Source organism: Thunnus thynnus, chromosome 21 (genome assembly GCF_963924715.1).
Source record: "Thunnus thynnus chromosome 21, fThuThy2.1, whole genome shotgun sequence".
Lineage (NCBI taxonomy): Eukaryota > Metazoa > Chordata > Actinopteri > Scombriformes > Scombridae > Thunnus > Thunnus thynnus.
The window spans coordinates 3,025,715-3,042,983 of NC_089537.1; the positions used below are offsets into that span (position 1 = coordinate 3,025,715).

Below are 17,269 nucleotides of genomic sequence, written 5' to 3' on the forward strand. Positions count from 1 at the left end.
TCAGGCTTATTTTGAAGCATAATGTTTAATTCACTCTTTAGTATTGTTGACTACCTTTTAGTGCATAAAACTGCTCAATTTCACAGCATTATATTATTTATTAGGTTTACTTATTTTTGAGTACTGTGTAAATCTATACTGGTATTGTTCTTGTAAAAAGTGTGTTGTAGAGGTGTGAGTTTCTTCACTTCTCAGAAACGAGCCACACAACATATTGGTGTTCTTAAGGTTACATACACACTCATCTTTGTAAAAGCACAAGTTAAACATAAGATCATTTGTCGTATAAAATAACAATGTCGCCGCAGCGGACAACGGAGTTATACTAACACAATTTCAGTTAAGTTGCCAGACAACGCCACCTTGGGAATTTCACCCAAAGAATTATTTATCACTATTATCAATAGGACACAGGTTCGTCTACTGGAGGCAAGAGAAAACGTGGTTCCAGATACTTACAAAATAGTTCACTTTATTATCAATACAATTTAAAATGACAACACATTCATACCGGAAGGGGGGGGGGGGACTAAATCAGGGGCTGAGGCTTACTGGTGGGACAGGCGTTAGTGAGGGATGGGGATCTACTCAACAAAAAAATATAAAACTAAATTAAACACCCAGACATGTGACAGTCACACACACTTTGTGAAAATCACCCACGATCCCAGGGAAGACACTAGCAGCCGAAACAGCAGGAGACGAAAGGACCAGAGACAGAACAGCAGCGGCTCCAATCAGCTGGTGGTGACGTCAGTCTACACCACCGGTGGACTCGGCCAGCTAACGAGGGTTCCCTAACATAAAACAAAGTTAGCGTTGCTACGCTAAACGATAGAATTAAGGGTGTGCAGGAGAGAAGCAACCTACCTTTAGAGCGTCCAACACAGGCACAGGATAGTGAGGAGAGAGAGAAACCCGCACGACTACCAGCATTTACCCGAAATAACCGCAGCCAGGTACAACCATGGAGCGAGGCACACTCAGTGCTGCTTTAACGGACCAAAACTCCCGGACCAGAATTGATGCGATGGGGGGAGCAAGAGGAGGAGGCAGGGGAAGACTGCCACCTTTATATAAAGGTGAACCAATGACCGCCACCAGGTGGAATCAATTATAAACAGCGCCCTCAATGCTGCTACAATAATATATTGTTTAAAATCACAATTTCCTCCACAGTTCTCTTTAACTTTAACAGCTTATATAAGTCTGTCTAGGATACATCCTTTAACTGTGTACTGTGTTTCTCTCTCTGCAGGTGGGAAGTAACAAAGTAAACTGCACTTGTGGTTTTGAGTTAGCGACACTTTGAAATGAACCACTCTTCATCATCACTACTACTACTGTTGATACTTTAAAGATCGCCTTTATTGTTTAGTAAGAGAATCAGTATAAAGTAGATCAGATGAAACGACAAGTTATTTCCATAATAAATATAATAGTGATGTGTTCAAAGTCACTCATACATTTATAGATTCATGTTCCTCACAACCTGATTAAGCACATCTCATTTTCATAAAAGTGCAGATTTGTATTTTTCAGCCAGTTGATATGTTGCAGTGTGCTGTAATTTGTAATATTCATTTGTGTTAGAATAAAGTTAATTCTAAAAGGTGAGAAAAGTATTCTGATAGTAAACACTAAAGATGTCAATGACCCTTAAAATGTTTGTTGTTTTGAATTTTATTGTTTAGATGGTCAAAATTAGAAAGTAATTAGCCATTATATAAATGTTGATCTCATTGAGATTGGACAGCTTGCTGAGTTTCAGTCAGACCCCAAAATTTTTGTATCTTTTCTGATGTGAAGTGAGTTCTGATGTGCTCTATATCCTTCAGCAAAGAGAAGTTCTGGGAATTGATCCGTGTGTAAAGTCACAAGTTGTGAGCACAAATTTCTCTTTTGGTTTTAGTGTTACATTCATTTTGTGGTTTTCAGTGTGTGTCACGATGCCATGTGTTCAAACTTACTCATACATTTGTAGATGCACGTCCTCACAAGCTGATTAAACACAACCATAAAGTACATTGCATAAAGTACAAAAGGTGCCCCCCCCCCCATTTACCTGCTTAGTTTCACTCAATTCCTGGATGCCTGTGGGATCATGATTATGTTATTTGATCCCATAGACACTCAACAATTGAGCCAAAACAGCCTGATATTGCTGTTTGATTTCACCAAATACATAAAAAAAAGGTCTGTCTGAAGGCATTTATACACAATTCTGGGAAAGTTGTAAAAACCTTAAAATTCATCAAACTACCGTATATCTGAACTATCTCTTTAACCAAATCACACATATTTAGGCTAATACTAATAGTGTAATAACTAATATAATATTTTTTTCCACTTCCATTCACTGAGCCTCCCCTCAAACTGTTTTGAGCCCCCCTGGGGAGGCCTGTCTCCCACTTTGAAAAACTCTGGTCTAGTAGGCTGATCAGTGAGTCACAGTTTAACCCAGCGTCCCTGTAAACCAGACAGTTACAGCAGATAACCAGCTTGATTTTAAATGATGACTCCCATATTTATATCAATATGATATATATATATATAATACAGATGACCGGAAGCAAGAGGAGAGAGACAAATAAGGGGTGACACGCAATAAAGGTGGATTTGAACCACAGATGTATCTTAACCAGTGGGCTACCAAGGCATGGACTGACATTTACTGTAAATCCAACATTTACAGTAGAGTAAGACACAGGCATGTTCAAGTCTAGAACTCTTGGCATCTCTAAACTGTAGTACTACAATGCACACTGTGGTATTGTTTTGTGTAGCCCCAGTTGTGTAGTAATATTAATAGTAACAGTTAGATTAATACTGGCAGTAACAGCAACAGTTGCAGTGATACTAATACCACTAACGGTAACATTAATACCAGTACCACTAACACTGATATAATAGTAACAGTTATACTAACAGCCACAACTGACTAATTGTCAGTCCATGCCTTGGTAGCCCACTAGTTAAGATACATGCCCCATAATCACAACATCTGTGGTTCAAATCCACCATATTGCGTGTCACCCCTCATTTGTCTCTCTCCTCTTGCTGCCGGTCATCTGTCCACTGTCACTATAATAAATGCTTGAAAAGCCCCAAAAAAAATTCTAAAAAAAGGTCAAACCATGGTAGACTCACAGTGAACTCTGATTCTGTGGAACTATCATCCGATCAGTCCTAATGCATACTTTGCTACGAGGAAACATTCACTGTCATCTTTTATCATTTATGAGGAAACAGCAGCCTGCACACACACAGGGCAGATTAACAGAGTTTAGTCTCAGGTTGTCCGACTAACAGGGACTGATGAAGTAGAAGAATCAGTCACCATTGAATAATGATGGGTGGAGTTCTAACTGAAGCAGGTCCTCCCACTGAGTGAATAATAACTTATTTTACAGACATCCTCACAACATGAGAAACCTGCTGCACTGATGGACATAATTTAAGAAGGGAATACATAGAGTAAGTTGTTTTTGAAAATGTTCACATCTGACATGATCATTTATATCATTTTTGAGAAATTATTATCAAAATCTTTGCAGATATTTCTTTTTATCATCATTTGGGACAGCAATTTAAACTTGGCTGTCTGTGTGAGCAGAGAAAGAACAGCTTAAGAGTGCAAAATACATTTTTGAAAATGTTGCAATTCAGATTCAGTTATTTGCTAGGTGCCATGATGACAAAGGAGATGGTTTATATGTTTCATTGAGTTGAGAGGAAAGTCTTCTTTCTTTCTTTGTGTGAATGAAAACCAGTGTAAAAACTGGAGGTGATTTACTCATTAGTTATTGTTACTTTACTGTACTTGAGGGCAATTTAGAGTCAGCGTTTTTCTCCTACTTTATATTTTTAGTCCAATAAATTTCTTAGGTGAATATTGAACTCTCTGCTGTACTAAATGTATCTGACAGCTGGAGTAAATACTGACTTTAGTACTTTACCTACAAATCTGATTATATGATTTTCAAAAGAATAGATTTATTAGTGTACAAAGTAGTCCACATTATCTCCATTTGATCAAGTACATGTTTATATATCAGTCACAACATAATATATAACTGACATAATGAGCACTTTTGCTTTTGATACTTAAAGTATGTTTTTCTGATAATATTTCTGTACTTCAGTAAGATTTTGTATGCAGGACTATTACTTGTAATGGAGTATTTTACATTGTTGCTTTTACTTTGGTAAAAGGAATGTTTCCTCCTCAATGGATGAAAGACTTTTTTATTGTTCATCATTAATCAGTTACAGCTCACTGTATGGAGACTGTTAGTGTTTGTGGTTTGTGGTGTCTGGTGTAAGTATTTCACCATAATTTATATTAAAGCTGCAAGCAGCGTTGAACGGGCCTTCGCGCCCTTGCGCACGTCGGGCCGCAACGGAATCGAAGGGCTTCTGTGACGGGCATGTAGATGTCTTCAGACCCAGGCTGTTTTAGAGATAGAGTTCAATGTGAATAGGTTTACTGTACATCAAGTGTAATACAGAGCAAACCGAGGCCCTGAATTCCGAAAATAAAAATGGGCCTGCTGGCCTTTAATCACACAACATAAGCAAGTTAAAGCTGCAAGCAGCGTTGAACGGGCCCTCGCACCTCCACGCACGTCGGGCCATGAGGCAATTGAAAGGCTTCTATGACGGGCATGTGGATGTCTTCAGACCCGGACTTTTTTCAGACAGTGCAAGACGGAGATAAACATCACTTCCTTTGTCCACTATTTTGCCTGCTGTTGGAGCTGTTTTACTGAAATTTCACGCTATTCAGCCAGTTTGCATCACTGATGGAATATTGTCATGTACACGTGTTCAGGCCGGGACTCTTATCAAACATGTAAAGTTTGGTGCAGATTGGAGCATTTACAATAAAGTTATAGCAACATCCTCTGTCATGGCAAAACATCAAATCTCAACAGTGCAAGGATGAGAATTTTCTGCAGGATGAGACATGACTGTCTTGAGACATGAGACATGTCTGTCTTGCTCACACCTGTGTCATCAAAATCATGCAAGTTTTGGGCCCATTCACTTGAATTTCAATTAGTAAATTGAAAACTCTTGATGAGTTTGTGTGTAAAACAAATTAATTTCCAAATTTTCATCAAGTCTATTTTTAGAAAAGTAAAGACTTTTGACCCACATGACCTGGTCAAAGTTTGATTGAAATGTGTATGAAAGGTGTGTAGAGACAATAAGTAACTGCAGCTGGACATAGAAAAATACTCACATATTTGAATGGAGACATGTCTCACCCTGCAGAAAATTCTCATCCTCACACTGTTGAGATTTGATGTTTCGCCATGACAGAGGAAGTTGCTGTAACTTTATTGTAAATGCTCCAGTCTGCACCAAACTTTACATGTTTGATAAGACTCCCGGCCTGAACACTTCTACATGACAATATTCCATCAGTGATGCAAACTGGCTGAATAGCGCCCCCTACAAAATTTCAGCAAAGCAGCCCCAGCAGCGGGCAAAATGGTGGACAAAGGAAGTGATGTTTATCTCCTTCTTGCACTGTCTGAAAAAAGTCCGGGTCTGAAGACATCTACATGCCCGTCATAGAAGCCCTTCAATTGCCTCGTGGCCCGACGTGCGTGGAGGCGCAAGGGCCCGTTCAACGCTGCTTGCAGCTTTAATTTGCTTATGTTGTGTGATTAAAGGCCAGCAGGCCCATTTTTATTTTCAGAATTCAGGGCCTCGGTTTGCTCTGTATTACACTTGATGTACAGTAAACCTATTCACATTGAACTCTATCAGTTTCAAGTGTGTTCTCTGAGTCTGATTCTACATATAATTCTTTGGGTTTAATACTAAGATGTGGGAGACCTGAAGACTTATCGGCCCATCTGAAGATTTCCCACAACAATATTATATTAAAAAGTGTTCCCATGCCCTCCTCATGTATGTTCATGGCATGGACAAAATATTAATGATATAAATAAATAAGAATAAAATGGCATGTTTTCTAATGTCTAAGGACAGCAGTATCAGTCATTTTTTACCTTTAGCAGAGCAGACTCGGTATTGTGGGGCATCCTGGAATTTGTCAAAAATGTTGTTGTGCTCTAGAAAAGGGATTTTATATAGAAATAGAGCAGAAGATCTTTGAAGTCAGTAAAAATTGAAAAATTTTGTCCGCCTGAGATAAAAATGTTTTTACAGTCCAAATAACTGCCTGTGGTTTTGGCAGTATGATGCTGTCAATAAAATACCAGTGAATACCTGCCCCAAATATGATGAAGACAGAACACATATGACTGCAGATTTTTTTTTTCATGAAATAGTCCAGGCAGATTTCTGAAAAGGACATTTAGAGTCTCTTTGAGTGAACACAAGGTCTTTTTGATTATGGCAAATCCACAAGGGGTGTGACGTATTGAGGCAAGAAAGAGAGAGGGAGCCAACTAGAAGACTTATTATGGTTAATCATTTGTGGTATTTGGGGTTAAAAACCTATACAGAATTGTATTGTTTTGAATAAACAAAATGAAATATTTGTGGAAGATTTTATTTTTACTTCCTCTATTTCATTTCAGGGAACGGGAGCAGTTCGAATATGTCTAAAAACTCTGAGATGAGTATAAGAATGACTGGACACAGAGGTGAATCACCAGAGAGTCCAACTTTTGTCTCAAAAAGAAAGGGAAAAAGAAAAAGAAAAGAGCACAAGAGAGAAAGAAAAAGAGCACAGAAATATCCTAGCTTCGATAGTGACAACACATACACCAGAGGGACATTGGGTACCTCCCAAAGACCACCAGCTGTGGAACATAAAAGAACAGAAAGAGAAGCATCTTGTTTCAGCAAAGCAGCCAGAACGATCAGGGGCGCTCTGTCCAGGACTTGCAAAGATAATTCACACAATATCTGGATTACTGGATCTAAAACTCACTCAGATTCAGATTCCAATTATAAAGTTCCTGACTCTTCGGTATTTATTGGTAGGATAGATCGAAGTCACCATACTGGTGACAGTGAAGTCCTGGTGGAAATGGAGGCACCTGTTACAGCTGAGTGCTACTCTGTCACTGAAACCCTGTCAACCCGTTCTCACCTCCAAACCTGCTCCTCGGATCCCAGTTTGTGGAGAAAAGACCCCAGCTGCTTGCCTCGTTCTCACAGCATGGCCACAGTTAGTCAAATACCTTCTGTAAAGAAGATGACCGTTACAAAAACTGAAAGTTTACCTGGCATGTTGTTAAAAGACAGCTTTGAGGAGTTTACACCTGATATCACTGTTGATGAAAATGAGGAAACCTACAGGTTCCACTGGTCCCGTCCAGGCCTGTACCAGTGCAGTTTGACAGGCCTGGTGTTTCACATGGAGGGAGAAGGGGACGTGGTTTACAGGATTGTCCCTTGGAACCGCAGACTACTGGCCCAACATCACAAGAAGCCTGCAGGACCCCTGTTTGACATCAAATGTCTCCAGCAGTCTGTGTGTCAGCTTCATCTCCCACACTGTGAGATCCGCTCCACAGGTGGATGTGAATTCTTGTCAGTTGCTCATGTGAACGATGAGGGCATCGAGTTTATTACTCCTCATCAGATAACAGAAACTCATGTCATTATAAACATCACAGGGTTTTCTGGTTTCGGTAATGTCAAGGATGAAGACTCTCCTCCTGACCCGGTCCGAGCGATGGTGCTGCTGTTCTACAGACCCCCGACTGATCCTGATCCAGAATCTGTCCTCAATGTGTTGTTGCTACCAAAGAACGTCATGCTGCGTGATGTGCTGCACACGAGGAAGAAGTTAGTTGGAGATGAGAGGTACATCGAGACACCTGCACACTGTAAACTGCTCCCAAAGCAGGAGTACAGACTGTCCACTAGTCCTGAAGACGACTCAGTTCTAGTTCAACCAACAGAAGCAGAATTTGATGAGGAGTCCTACACCAACTACGTCTCATCATTCCAGGTGAATTTAAAAACAATCATGAAAAATATTAAGCTGTTTTTGAAAGACACCAAAAGCTCCCACTGTGTCTGGGAAAGACATGTTTGTCTTTTGTCCACTGGAGTAAGAAGGACCTGTGGGCCGAGTGCTCTGACCCTCCCTTCAAACGAGAGGCTGATGGACATACGGACCTGCTTCATCAATAGGATATCAGGACCTGTTCTCAAAAGTCTGCTGGACAAGATGTTTGAGAAAAAGGTGATAACTGACTCTGAGAGGGAGTCAGCAGACGAGATGCAAAACAAAAGCGACAAGGCTCGTTTTGTCATCGACACGGTGAGGAATAAAGGTGAAGCTGCAAGTTCAGAGATGATTGAGTTTCTCTGTGAGGAAGACCTCTTCCTCTGTGAACATCTTGGGTTGATGTGAAGGACAATGAAGAGGCGGGAAATACACTTTATGTTGACCTGCTGGTTAGAAGCTGATTGTCCTGTAACTGATGTGGAAATAAATAACTTTATTATGTTCCTTGTGTGCATTGAGCTCAGAGAATTTATCAGAATGTTCTGTATACTGTAAGTACTGTATGAATTTTTACAAGATCCTGGTTATTTATTTTCAGTAGTTGTCTCACCCTGATGAGTGAAAAGAAAAAGAAAGAAAGAAGAAACTATTCAGAGAAGCTTTTGATTCTATTACACGATCTTCCTCTTCAACTTTTAAGTCAATGTGGCCAGTCTCTTTCAAGTATTCAGAGAAAAAAATCAAGGCAACTGTACAAATTACATCTGCTGAGGAGGACTGTGTGATGTGATTGAAAGCTCCAGAAAAGCTACTGAAGGGACCTTGTCATGAGATTTTATGGTCTAAATATGTTCTAGGAGATAAATTCTCTGCTCCTTTTTATTTAACCTGAATATACATGAACATCCTGCTTTGTAAGGTGAGAGTTTTGTGAGGGTAGTGAGGCACATGGGTTAGTAATTTGTAAAGTAAAATTTTTATTTTCTTTCTTCATCCTGTATTTTTAGTCTGAAACCAAACCTGTGCACTCAAGTAGAGGATCAGTTAACTGTGGTATTACTGGTGAAATATCACCATCTGCTGGACTCTGGATGTATAAAAATCAGTTTGAACTGTGGTTGGATTGAAGGATTACTTCACTATAAATACACAAACTCAGTACTATAAATATACTGTTTATAGATGTTGTTGCTTCATCAATCAAACAACTAATTCCTGTCACAATTCTTAATATTATCCTCATGTACTATGACTGCAGGTAGTCAGTAGACTTATTGTTTTAAATGTATTAGTCTACACACACTGGATCTATTTGCAGATTTACACTGACTATGTGACAGAACTAACAAAGTGGTTTGACAGTTCTCATCTTTTATTAAATGTGTTTAAAGGTAAAGGCATGTACACAGACAGTAATAAGAACAATCTGCCAAACTCTTTATTTAAGCCTGTGATGGTCAACAGCCAGGAGGTGGAGCAAGTGAGCTCCTTTAAATATGTTGGGACTGTTTTGGGTCAAGCCTTCACCTTTTCTGAGCATGTTGGATTACATTTACAAAAAATCACAAGATAGACTCTTTCTACTGTGCAAACTGAGGAGTTTGAAGTTAGTCAACACATCTCAAAGCTATAATATGTAACTATTCTGCATTAAATTGTCTAAAAAAACAACTAGACCTATGTTATCTATTTTGTTGTGTACTTACTAGGGGTGGGCCCAGATACAAAAACGTTATTCGGCAAAGCACAAATAATGTTATTTGTTTCATACAAATATTTTTAAATACCAACCAGTCATGGTTTGAATGCCACAGCCTATCTGAGTATTGTTGCTGACCATTTGCATCCCTTTACCATCACAATTTACCATCTTCTATGCTACTTTGAGCATGATAATATACCATATCACAAAGACACAAAAATGGTCTCAAACTAGTTTTAATGAACATGACAATGAGTTCAGTGTACTCCAGTGGACTTCCCGGTCGCCAGATCTGAACCCAATAGAGCAGCTTTGGGATGTGGTAGAACAGGAGATTCACAGCATGAATGTACAGCTGACAAATCTGCAGAAATGTGATGCAATCATGTCGACATGGACCAGAATCTCAAAGAAACGTTTCCAACATTTGGTGGAATCCATGCAACCAATAATTGAGGTTGTATTGGGAGCAAAGTAAACACACCGAGCATTAGTAAAGTGCTTGGTGAGTGTATATTCCTTCATTTAGAGTTGTTCAGGAAGTACATATTAATAATTGAGCAATTATCAGGTTGTCCCTGATTTCTAATTTCCTTTTTCTTTGGTAACATACTATTTCATGTAACTTATTGTAAAATGTAGAAGAAAACACAAACGTTAGCAGTTCTACCCTTGATTATATTTCATGTGTTTGTGAATGAAATATCGATTGTGGTTGTAATGTATCCTCATGGACAGTAGCAGGTAATTTGTTGGTTTGGACAGCAGGTGGTGATGTTGCCTCAACAGTGAGTTGAGACTCAAACATGTCTTCTACTGTCGTCTTCTTAATGTCTGTGTCATGTGTCTTTGCTTTTGTATTGTACTACCTTTGCTTTGTCTGTCAAAGCACTTTGTAAACTCTGTTTTTAAAGGTGCTATATAAATAAAGTTATTATTATTATCATGACTATTATTATTATGTGTTTTTATCTCACAGGGAGAAAAGCTGGGTTCAAACCTGTGACATGGACACAACTCAAATAAATCTACATAAATATCAGATGTGAAACCAGAAGCTTTGACATTTTATTAACTTCTTCTAATCCAGTTTCCACTTTATATTTACCCTTACGTAGCTTTAAGACTGTAAAACTGCAGCAGCAGTTAGATTCAGTATTGAAGTAAAAAACCAAAACATCATCTTTGTTTTTTTTATTTCCACTGGTCCATTTACTCAAGTACTGTATCTTAGTACAATCATCAGGTACTCATACTTATCCTGAGTACACACATTTTAATGCTCCTTTATACTTTTTACTCCACTACATTTATTGCTTTGTGTCAAACAGAGGGTTCTGACATCTAAACTATAAGTCTGACCACTTTCAAGCCTGTATCAATGGATTCATCAAGAAATGTCCTACCGAAATATGATTTTTAATGTAAGATTTGGCCAAAGTCATGGGATTTATGAGGATATTTCACCAGAAGTGTACTCTAAAATTCTCCTCTCCAACTTAGAGGGAGAGAGAGAAAATAGGAGGGAAGAAAGGGGGGGAATGGGTGTGAAGGTTGAATGCAGTTCATTTTTGTAGGATACAGCAGAAAGGCCTATGTACATACAGTACATTATATACAAACTTTGTATGAAGTTTGGTGTTATTATCATTTATTTTACAATAATTATGGGTCTTATATTTATAATTCAGTTGTTGGGATGACCTATGAGGGGAAGGGAAAAAATGGAGTGAGGGTGACAGTTTATTAATAAAGTGCTGCAGAAAAATACCATCAAAACTAAAATTTGTAGCTCTGTACTGCAGTTTTTCCTTTATTAGGGCCCGAGTACCTAGCGGTTCGCTCACACTCTCCATTCAAATATATGAGTATTTTTCTGTGTCCAGCTGCAGTTACTTATTGTCTCTACACACCTGACAGTACACATGTCAATCAAACTTTGACCAGGTCATGTGGGTCAAAAGTCTTTCCTTTTCTAAAAATAGACTTGATGAAAATTTGGAAATTAATTTGTTTTACACACAAACTCATCAAGAGTTTTCAATTTACTAATTGAAATTCAAGTGAATGGGCCCAAAACTTGCATAATTTTGATGACACAAGTGTGAGCAAGACAGACATGTCTCACCCTGCAGAAAATTCTCACACTGTTGAGATTTGATGTTTCGCCATGACAGAGGAAGTTGCTATAACTTTATTGTAAATACTCCAGTCTGCACCAAACTTCTCCCGGCCTGAACACGTCTACATGACAATATTTTATCAGTGATGCAAACTGGCTGAATAGCGCCCCCTACGAAATTTCAATCTGAAAACAGCCCGGGTCTGAAGACATCTACATGCCCGTCACAGAAGCCCTTCGATTGCATTGCGGCCTGACATGCGCAGAGGTGCAAGGGCCCGTTCAACGCTGCTTGCAGCTTTAATTAAACTTATTTTTACTTTTCAGATTTCGATTTTACAAATGCACTACTTTAACTTGTAATGGAGTATTTGTTCACTGTGCTATTGATGCTTTTGAGTAATTGATCTGAACACTTCCTCCACCTCTTCGTAGAGACTTGAGCTTTAAGATTTGATCAGTTCTGAATCTGGTTCATATTAAATCCTGTCTCTGATTCTTGTCTTATTATTTGAGTCAGAAAATAAAGCAAAATAAAATGTACTTTCAGCAGTTTCATTCTGCCATAATGAGTAATTAATGATCAATGAGGCATTTTGATGAATGAATGAAAATAGTTTTTATTTTTATTTCTTTCCAAATATTTGGCCCATCACCCATAGGATTACAAGACACCACTATTTTACAAAACATGCATCTTCCACTAACACATGTACAAAGCATGCACAAAAGGATGTGGAAAAAGAAAAAAACAAACAAACTAAAAATGATTAATCCCAAATGAACTTATTTATACTTATGACTCATTTATGACTCATTTATATGTTTCATAAGTGAACAGCAGTGGCAGCTGGTGACTCAAAAAATTGGGGAGGATAGGAGGAAAACCAACCCGCAGTGTCATGTTATTTTATACTAGTTGGCTACTTATTTCTGTTTTATTATGTTCAAGTTATGTTATGTTCTTATGTTCAAATGCAGGGCAGTGCAGAGACCTCAAAGTTAAAAAGGGTCACATGGAACAAGATTTTAAAACACCATAAACCAACATACTTTTAGTCTTCAAAAAGTCTTAATTTTAGTTACTTTAAGCTTATTACTCATATACGGCTCAGATTAAGAACAAACAAGAATGAAGGGTTAGGGTATAGCTGTAAGATAACTAAACTAAAAACTAGTGAGCGATCTTGGTTTAGTTAGCCATCAGCTAATTTGGTTTATAGCCAACTAAAGTTACTCTTCTCACTAGCTTTAGCTAGCTGATAGAAATAAAAAATCAAATTGTGATTTAAATAACGTTACCAACTATTTTCTACAGATGAATCTCCTAGTTTTTTGCTGATGCAGTGGTTAACACAGCTGTAAACATGGTAAGTTTGCATGAACAATCACAAACTTGTCTTTTATAATCCAGTGAATTTTACTGGTCACACAGACTGTGAGGTGGCGAGCTCGTTTTTCAATATTCATTCAGTCACAGAGACTGATGACTCAGTTTTCCCTGACCTCATTAAAATGATCCCAATGAGGTTTACAGATTGTAATTTTGGGAAAAAGAGAACAGTGGTATTGGATCGGGACTCAGTATCAGCAGATACTCTGAGTACTGACAGCCAGTATTAATAAGATAATACTCAATTCAATTCAATAAGATAAAAAAGTGAGATTTGATAAATGTTACTGTCAGTCCTGCTCTGACGCATACAGTACAGATACTTATTGCTGGGACTTTGTCTATGTATAGTGCAGCTAAATAACACCTGGCAGGTGTGTTTTATGGTTGTAAAGCAGGAATTTCATGAAGCTGCAGGTGTTTTTGATATGTGCTTGTTGTGTTTGTTATAAAGTGTGTTTCTTTTTGCTTCATGGTGTGAACCTGCCAATTCAAACTTTATTTATAGCACATTTCATAGACAGGGCAACACAATGTGCTTTACATAAGTGACTGTACCATCACAACACAATCATAGAACTGCAAATGCAGAAAATAAGTATGCATCAACAGCTGTTAGTGCAGTTATACAAGAATCAGTGCAGAATATATGAATGTCAAAATATATAAAACACACACACATAATTTAGCTATAAACTGTTGTGAAAAGTAAGGTTTTTAACCTGCTTTTAGTGTTCAAGTGTTCGTTATAGGTCTCTCTCATGCTGGCATTACTTTCAGGATCATTTATACCCATTGTGACTTTTTGGTTATAAAATTTAAATATTTGCCTGTTAAATGAGACCAGGGTTATGACTGTAAACAAAATTGTTCTTTGTAAGCTTACAAAGGGCCTTTGTAAGCTTTGACATTTTTCACTGAACATTTGAGTGATTTAATTTTCTATGTTTAAACTGTGTTTTCTTGTCAGCAGCTCAGATGTGAAGGAAGAGGAGCTCCAGTCACAGATTGAAACACTTGAGTGTCAGCCCAGTGGATTTGACTCTTTCTGATTTGTATAATATAACCTGCAACATCATAAAGCTGCCAGCATACATGCTCTTGTAGAAGGAAACTGTATCAAAATTTACATGTGAATTTACATGTGAATGTCTCAGAGTGAATGAGGTTAATTTGGTTAATCAAATTACTCTGTCCATGACCGACACAAAATAGGCCTCAAGTCTTTATTATTGTTTTTATTAGACCAAAATAAGTAACTTTTCATATGGACTAAACAAAAACATCATGTGAGATTGGACAACATTGCAACTGTATATTTATGCTCAGTTTGATACACTGAAAAACCACAGCCTATACACAGAGTGTGAGCGCACCATGAAGAGTAACATGACACCATCTGAACTGAAGTTTTACCATCAGACCAAGTCAGACTGCATACCCTGATAGACAGTGTGAAGGTGTGGCAGCAGTACATTTACTCAAGTATTGTTCTCAAGTACAATTTGAGATACTTTTCCTTTCCCTTTTATGCTGCTTACAGTTTTTCTCCCCATTGTTTTGATGCATTGTTTTGATAATGCTGTGTGATACAGCTCTTTACACTCTTTACAGCAGTATTTTTCTTCATGTGGAGTCTTCCCATCTTTTGTGCAGATCACATCAATACTTTTTACTTGCAAAGCTTTTTTGCAGTTATAGTAACGTAACTAGTGTAGTTGTCTTCAACTCTCCACTGCTGTCTGTTTCTCCTCCGCTCCGCTGCGCTCCATGTGTGGAGGGGCTTAGCCTCGCTTACAGTGAAACAGAGCAGAGGAGAGGAGACAAAAACTAATGTGACCATAAATGACAGCAAAACTCAGTAGAGACTATGTAGTGTTGGGCAATATATCGATATTATATTGATATTGTGATATGAGACTAGATATATCATGATATGGCATAGGTGTTGTCTTTTCCTGGTTTTAAAGGCTGCATTACAGTGAAGTGGTGTAATTTTCTGAACTTACTAGACTGTTCTAGCTGTTCTATTATTTGCCTTTATCCACTTAGTCATTATATGAACGCGTTACTGACGATTATTTATCATATCATTATCTTTTGTCATCCCTGTAATACTGCCACAATATCAATATCAAGGTTTTTGGTCAAAAATATCATGATATTTGATTTTGTCCAGCCCTAAGACTATGTTCATTTATGTTATATATGTTATGATATGTATCGTTATCTGGATATGAAATGACCTATATTGGGATATGAGATATTGGCCTAATTGTTGGAAATAAAAGGCCCAGTTCTGACATAAACACCTAAACTGTGTTTCTTATTTGCAGAACAGAAAGAGCAAAACAGAGTTCTCAAAAGTCTTCATACAATCATCAAAATCACAGACTGAGCCTACTGAGTTTATTGATCTTGTCTGATGTCACAAACAGCTCAGTGAGAAATAACTTACTATCAGCATCATTGGTCAAGACTGGAACATTGCCTGCTTTTTATGTCACTGTCAGACCCGTCTGCCTATGTATTTTGTACTTTGATCTTTTATCGGTAATGAGGAAACAGTAGCCTGCACACACAGGGCTGATTAACAGAGTTTAGCCTCAGGTGTCTGACTGTAACAGGAAAGTAGCAGAATCAGAGTTGAATAATGATGGGTGGGAGTTCTAACTGACACAGGTCATCCCACTGAGATGAATAATAACTTATTTTTCAGACATCATCACAACATGAGAGAGCTGCTGCACTGATGGACTAAGATAAGACGGGAATATGTAGAGTAAGTTCATCTCTGTTATCTGCTATTTTTTCTTTCTTTGTGTGTGAATGAAAACCATGTGCACTTATTAAACTGGAGGTGATTTACTCATTAGTTATTGTTACTTTACTGTACTTGAGGGCAATTTTGAATCAGCATTTTTCTGCTTCTTTAAAGTTTTGGTCCAATAAATTTCTTAGTACTGTACTAAATGTATCTGACCGCTGGAGGAAATACTGACTTTAGGACTTTACCTACAAATCTGATTATATGATTATCAAAAGAATAGATTTATTTAGATGAAAATAGTGTACAAAGTAGTCCACATTATCTCCATTTGATCAAGTACATGTTTATATATCAGCCACAACATAATATATAACTGACATAATGAGCACTTTTGCTTTTGATACTTAAAGTATGTTTTGCTGATAATATTTCTGTACTTCAGTAAGATTTTGTATTCAGGACTATTACTTGTAATGGAGTATTTTACATTGTTGCTTTTACTTTGGTAAAAGGAATGTTTCCTCCTCAATGGATGAAAGACTTTTTTATTGTTCATCATTAATCAGTTATTTATAGTACAGCTCACTGTATGGAGATTGTTAGTGTTTGTGGTTTGTGGTGTCTGGTGTAAGTATTTCTCTATAACATAAAATATGGTTTAGCAACAGTCACTGTTGAATTGGACTGAGTTGGACTTCTATGTGAAAAGACAAATAGAAACAAATCATTAACACTGCATTAACTATATGGACATTAATCACACTAATCATGGTCAGTGGTTTGATACCCAGCCTCTTCATACTGAACTCAAAATTGTTCCCGATGGTTGTGCCAGCACCCTGCATGGTAGCTTGCTGTGTGAATGAGCAGCAGAAACATTGCAGAGCCCTATGTAAATGCCATTTACCATAAAATTATTCACTCAAAGTTTATACATTTTCAGTTGACATTGACATGTTTATTACTGAGGTCATAGTGGGTGGTGGTGGTGTACTGGAGTTTATTGTGGAGACTTATTTCCCTTGAGTAAACAGTCATGGCAGTAACAGTACAAAAGACTTATTTGCTTATGTTGTGTGATTAAAGGCCAGCAGGCCTATTTTTATTTTTTGAATTTAGGGAAGTTTTGACACCATTATTTCAACACCAGGTGAAACTGGTAAAAAGTCAGGTGGAGCCCAATATAGGCTCCACAATAAAAGTTGTAAAATAGTATATAAGATGATGGTTTCTCAGTCAGTTTCAGGTTTTTCATCGTAGGATCAAGGCCTCGGTTTGCTCTGTATTACACTTGATGCACAGTAAACCTATTCACATTGAACTCTATCAGTTTC

The 17,269-nt window shown here is 37.8% G+C and overlaps 2 protein-coding genes across 3 annotated transcripts in view; both read left to right on the top strand.

Moving 5' to 3' along the window:
- The window catches only part of LOC137173649 (GTPase IMAP family member 8-like), a 115,753-nt gene that overhangs the window by 34,515 nt on the left and 63,969 nt on the right, over nucleotides 1–17,269 (top strand). The gene's annotated exons all lie outside the window — the stretch shown is intronic.
- LOC137173656 (caspase recruitment domain-containing protein 8-like) lies at nucleotides 3,399–10,412 on the top strand. Its single transcript, XM_067578582.1, has 2 exons — nucleotides 3,399–3,477; nucleotides 6,561–10,412. The coding sequence occupies exon 2, from the start codon at nucleotides 6,581–6,583 to the stop codon at nucleotides 8,351–8,353; it is 1,773 nt and encodes a 590-aa protein (XP_067434683.1). The 5' UTR covers nucleotides 3,399–3,477; nucleotides 6,561–6,580; the 3' UTR covers nucleotides 8,354–10,412.

Coding starts and splice junctions, on each gene's coding strand:
- LOC137173656 (XM_067578582.1), top strand. CDS start 6,581: ATGTCTAAAAACTCTGAGATGAGTATAAGAATGACTGGACACAGAGGT.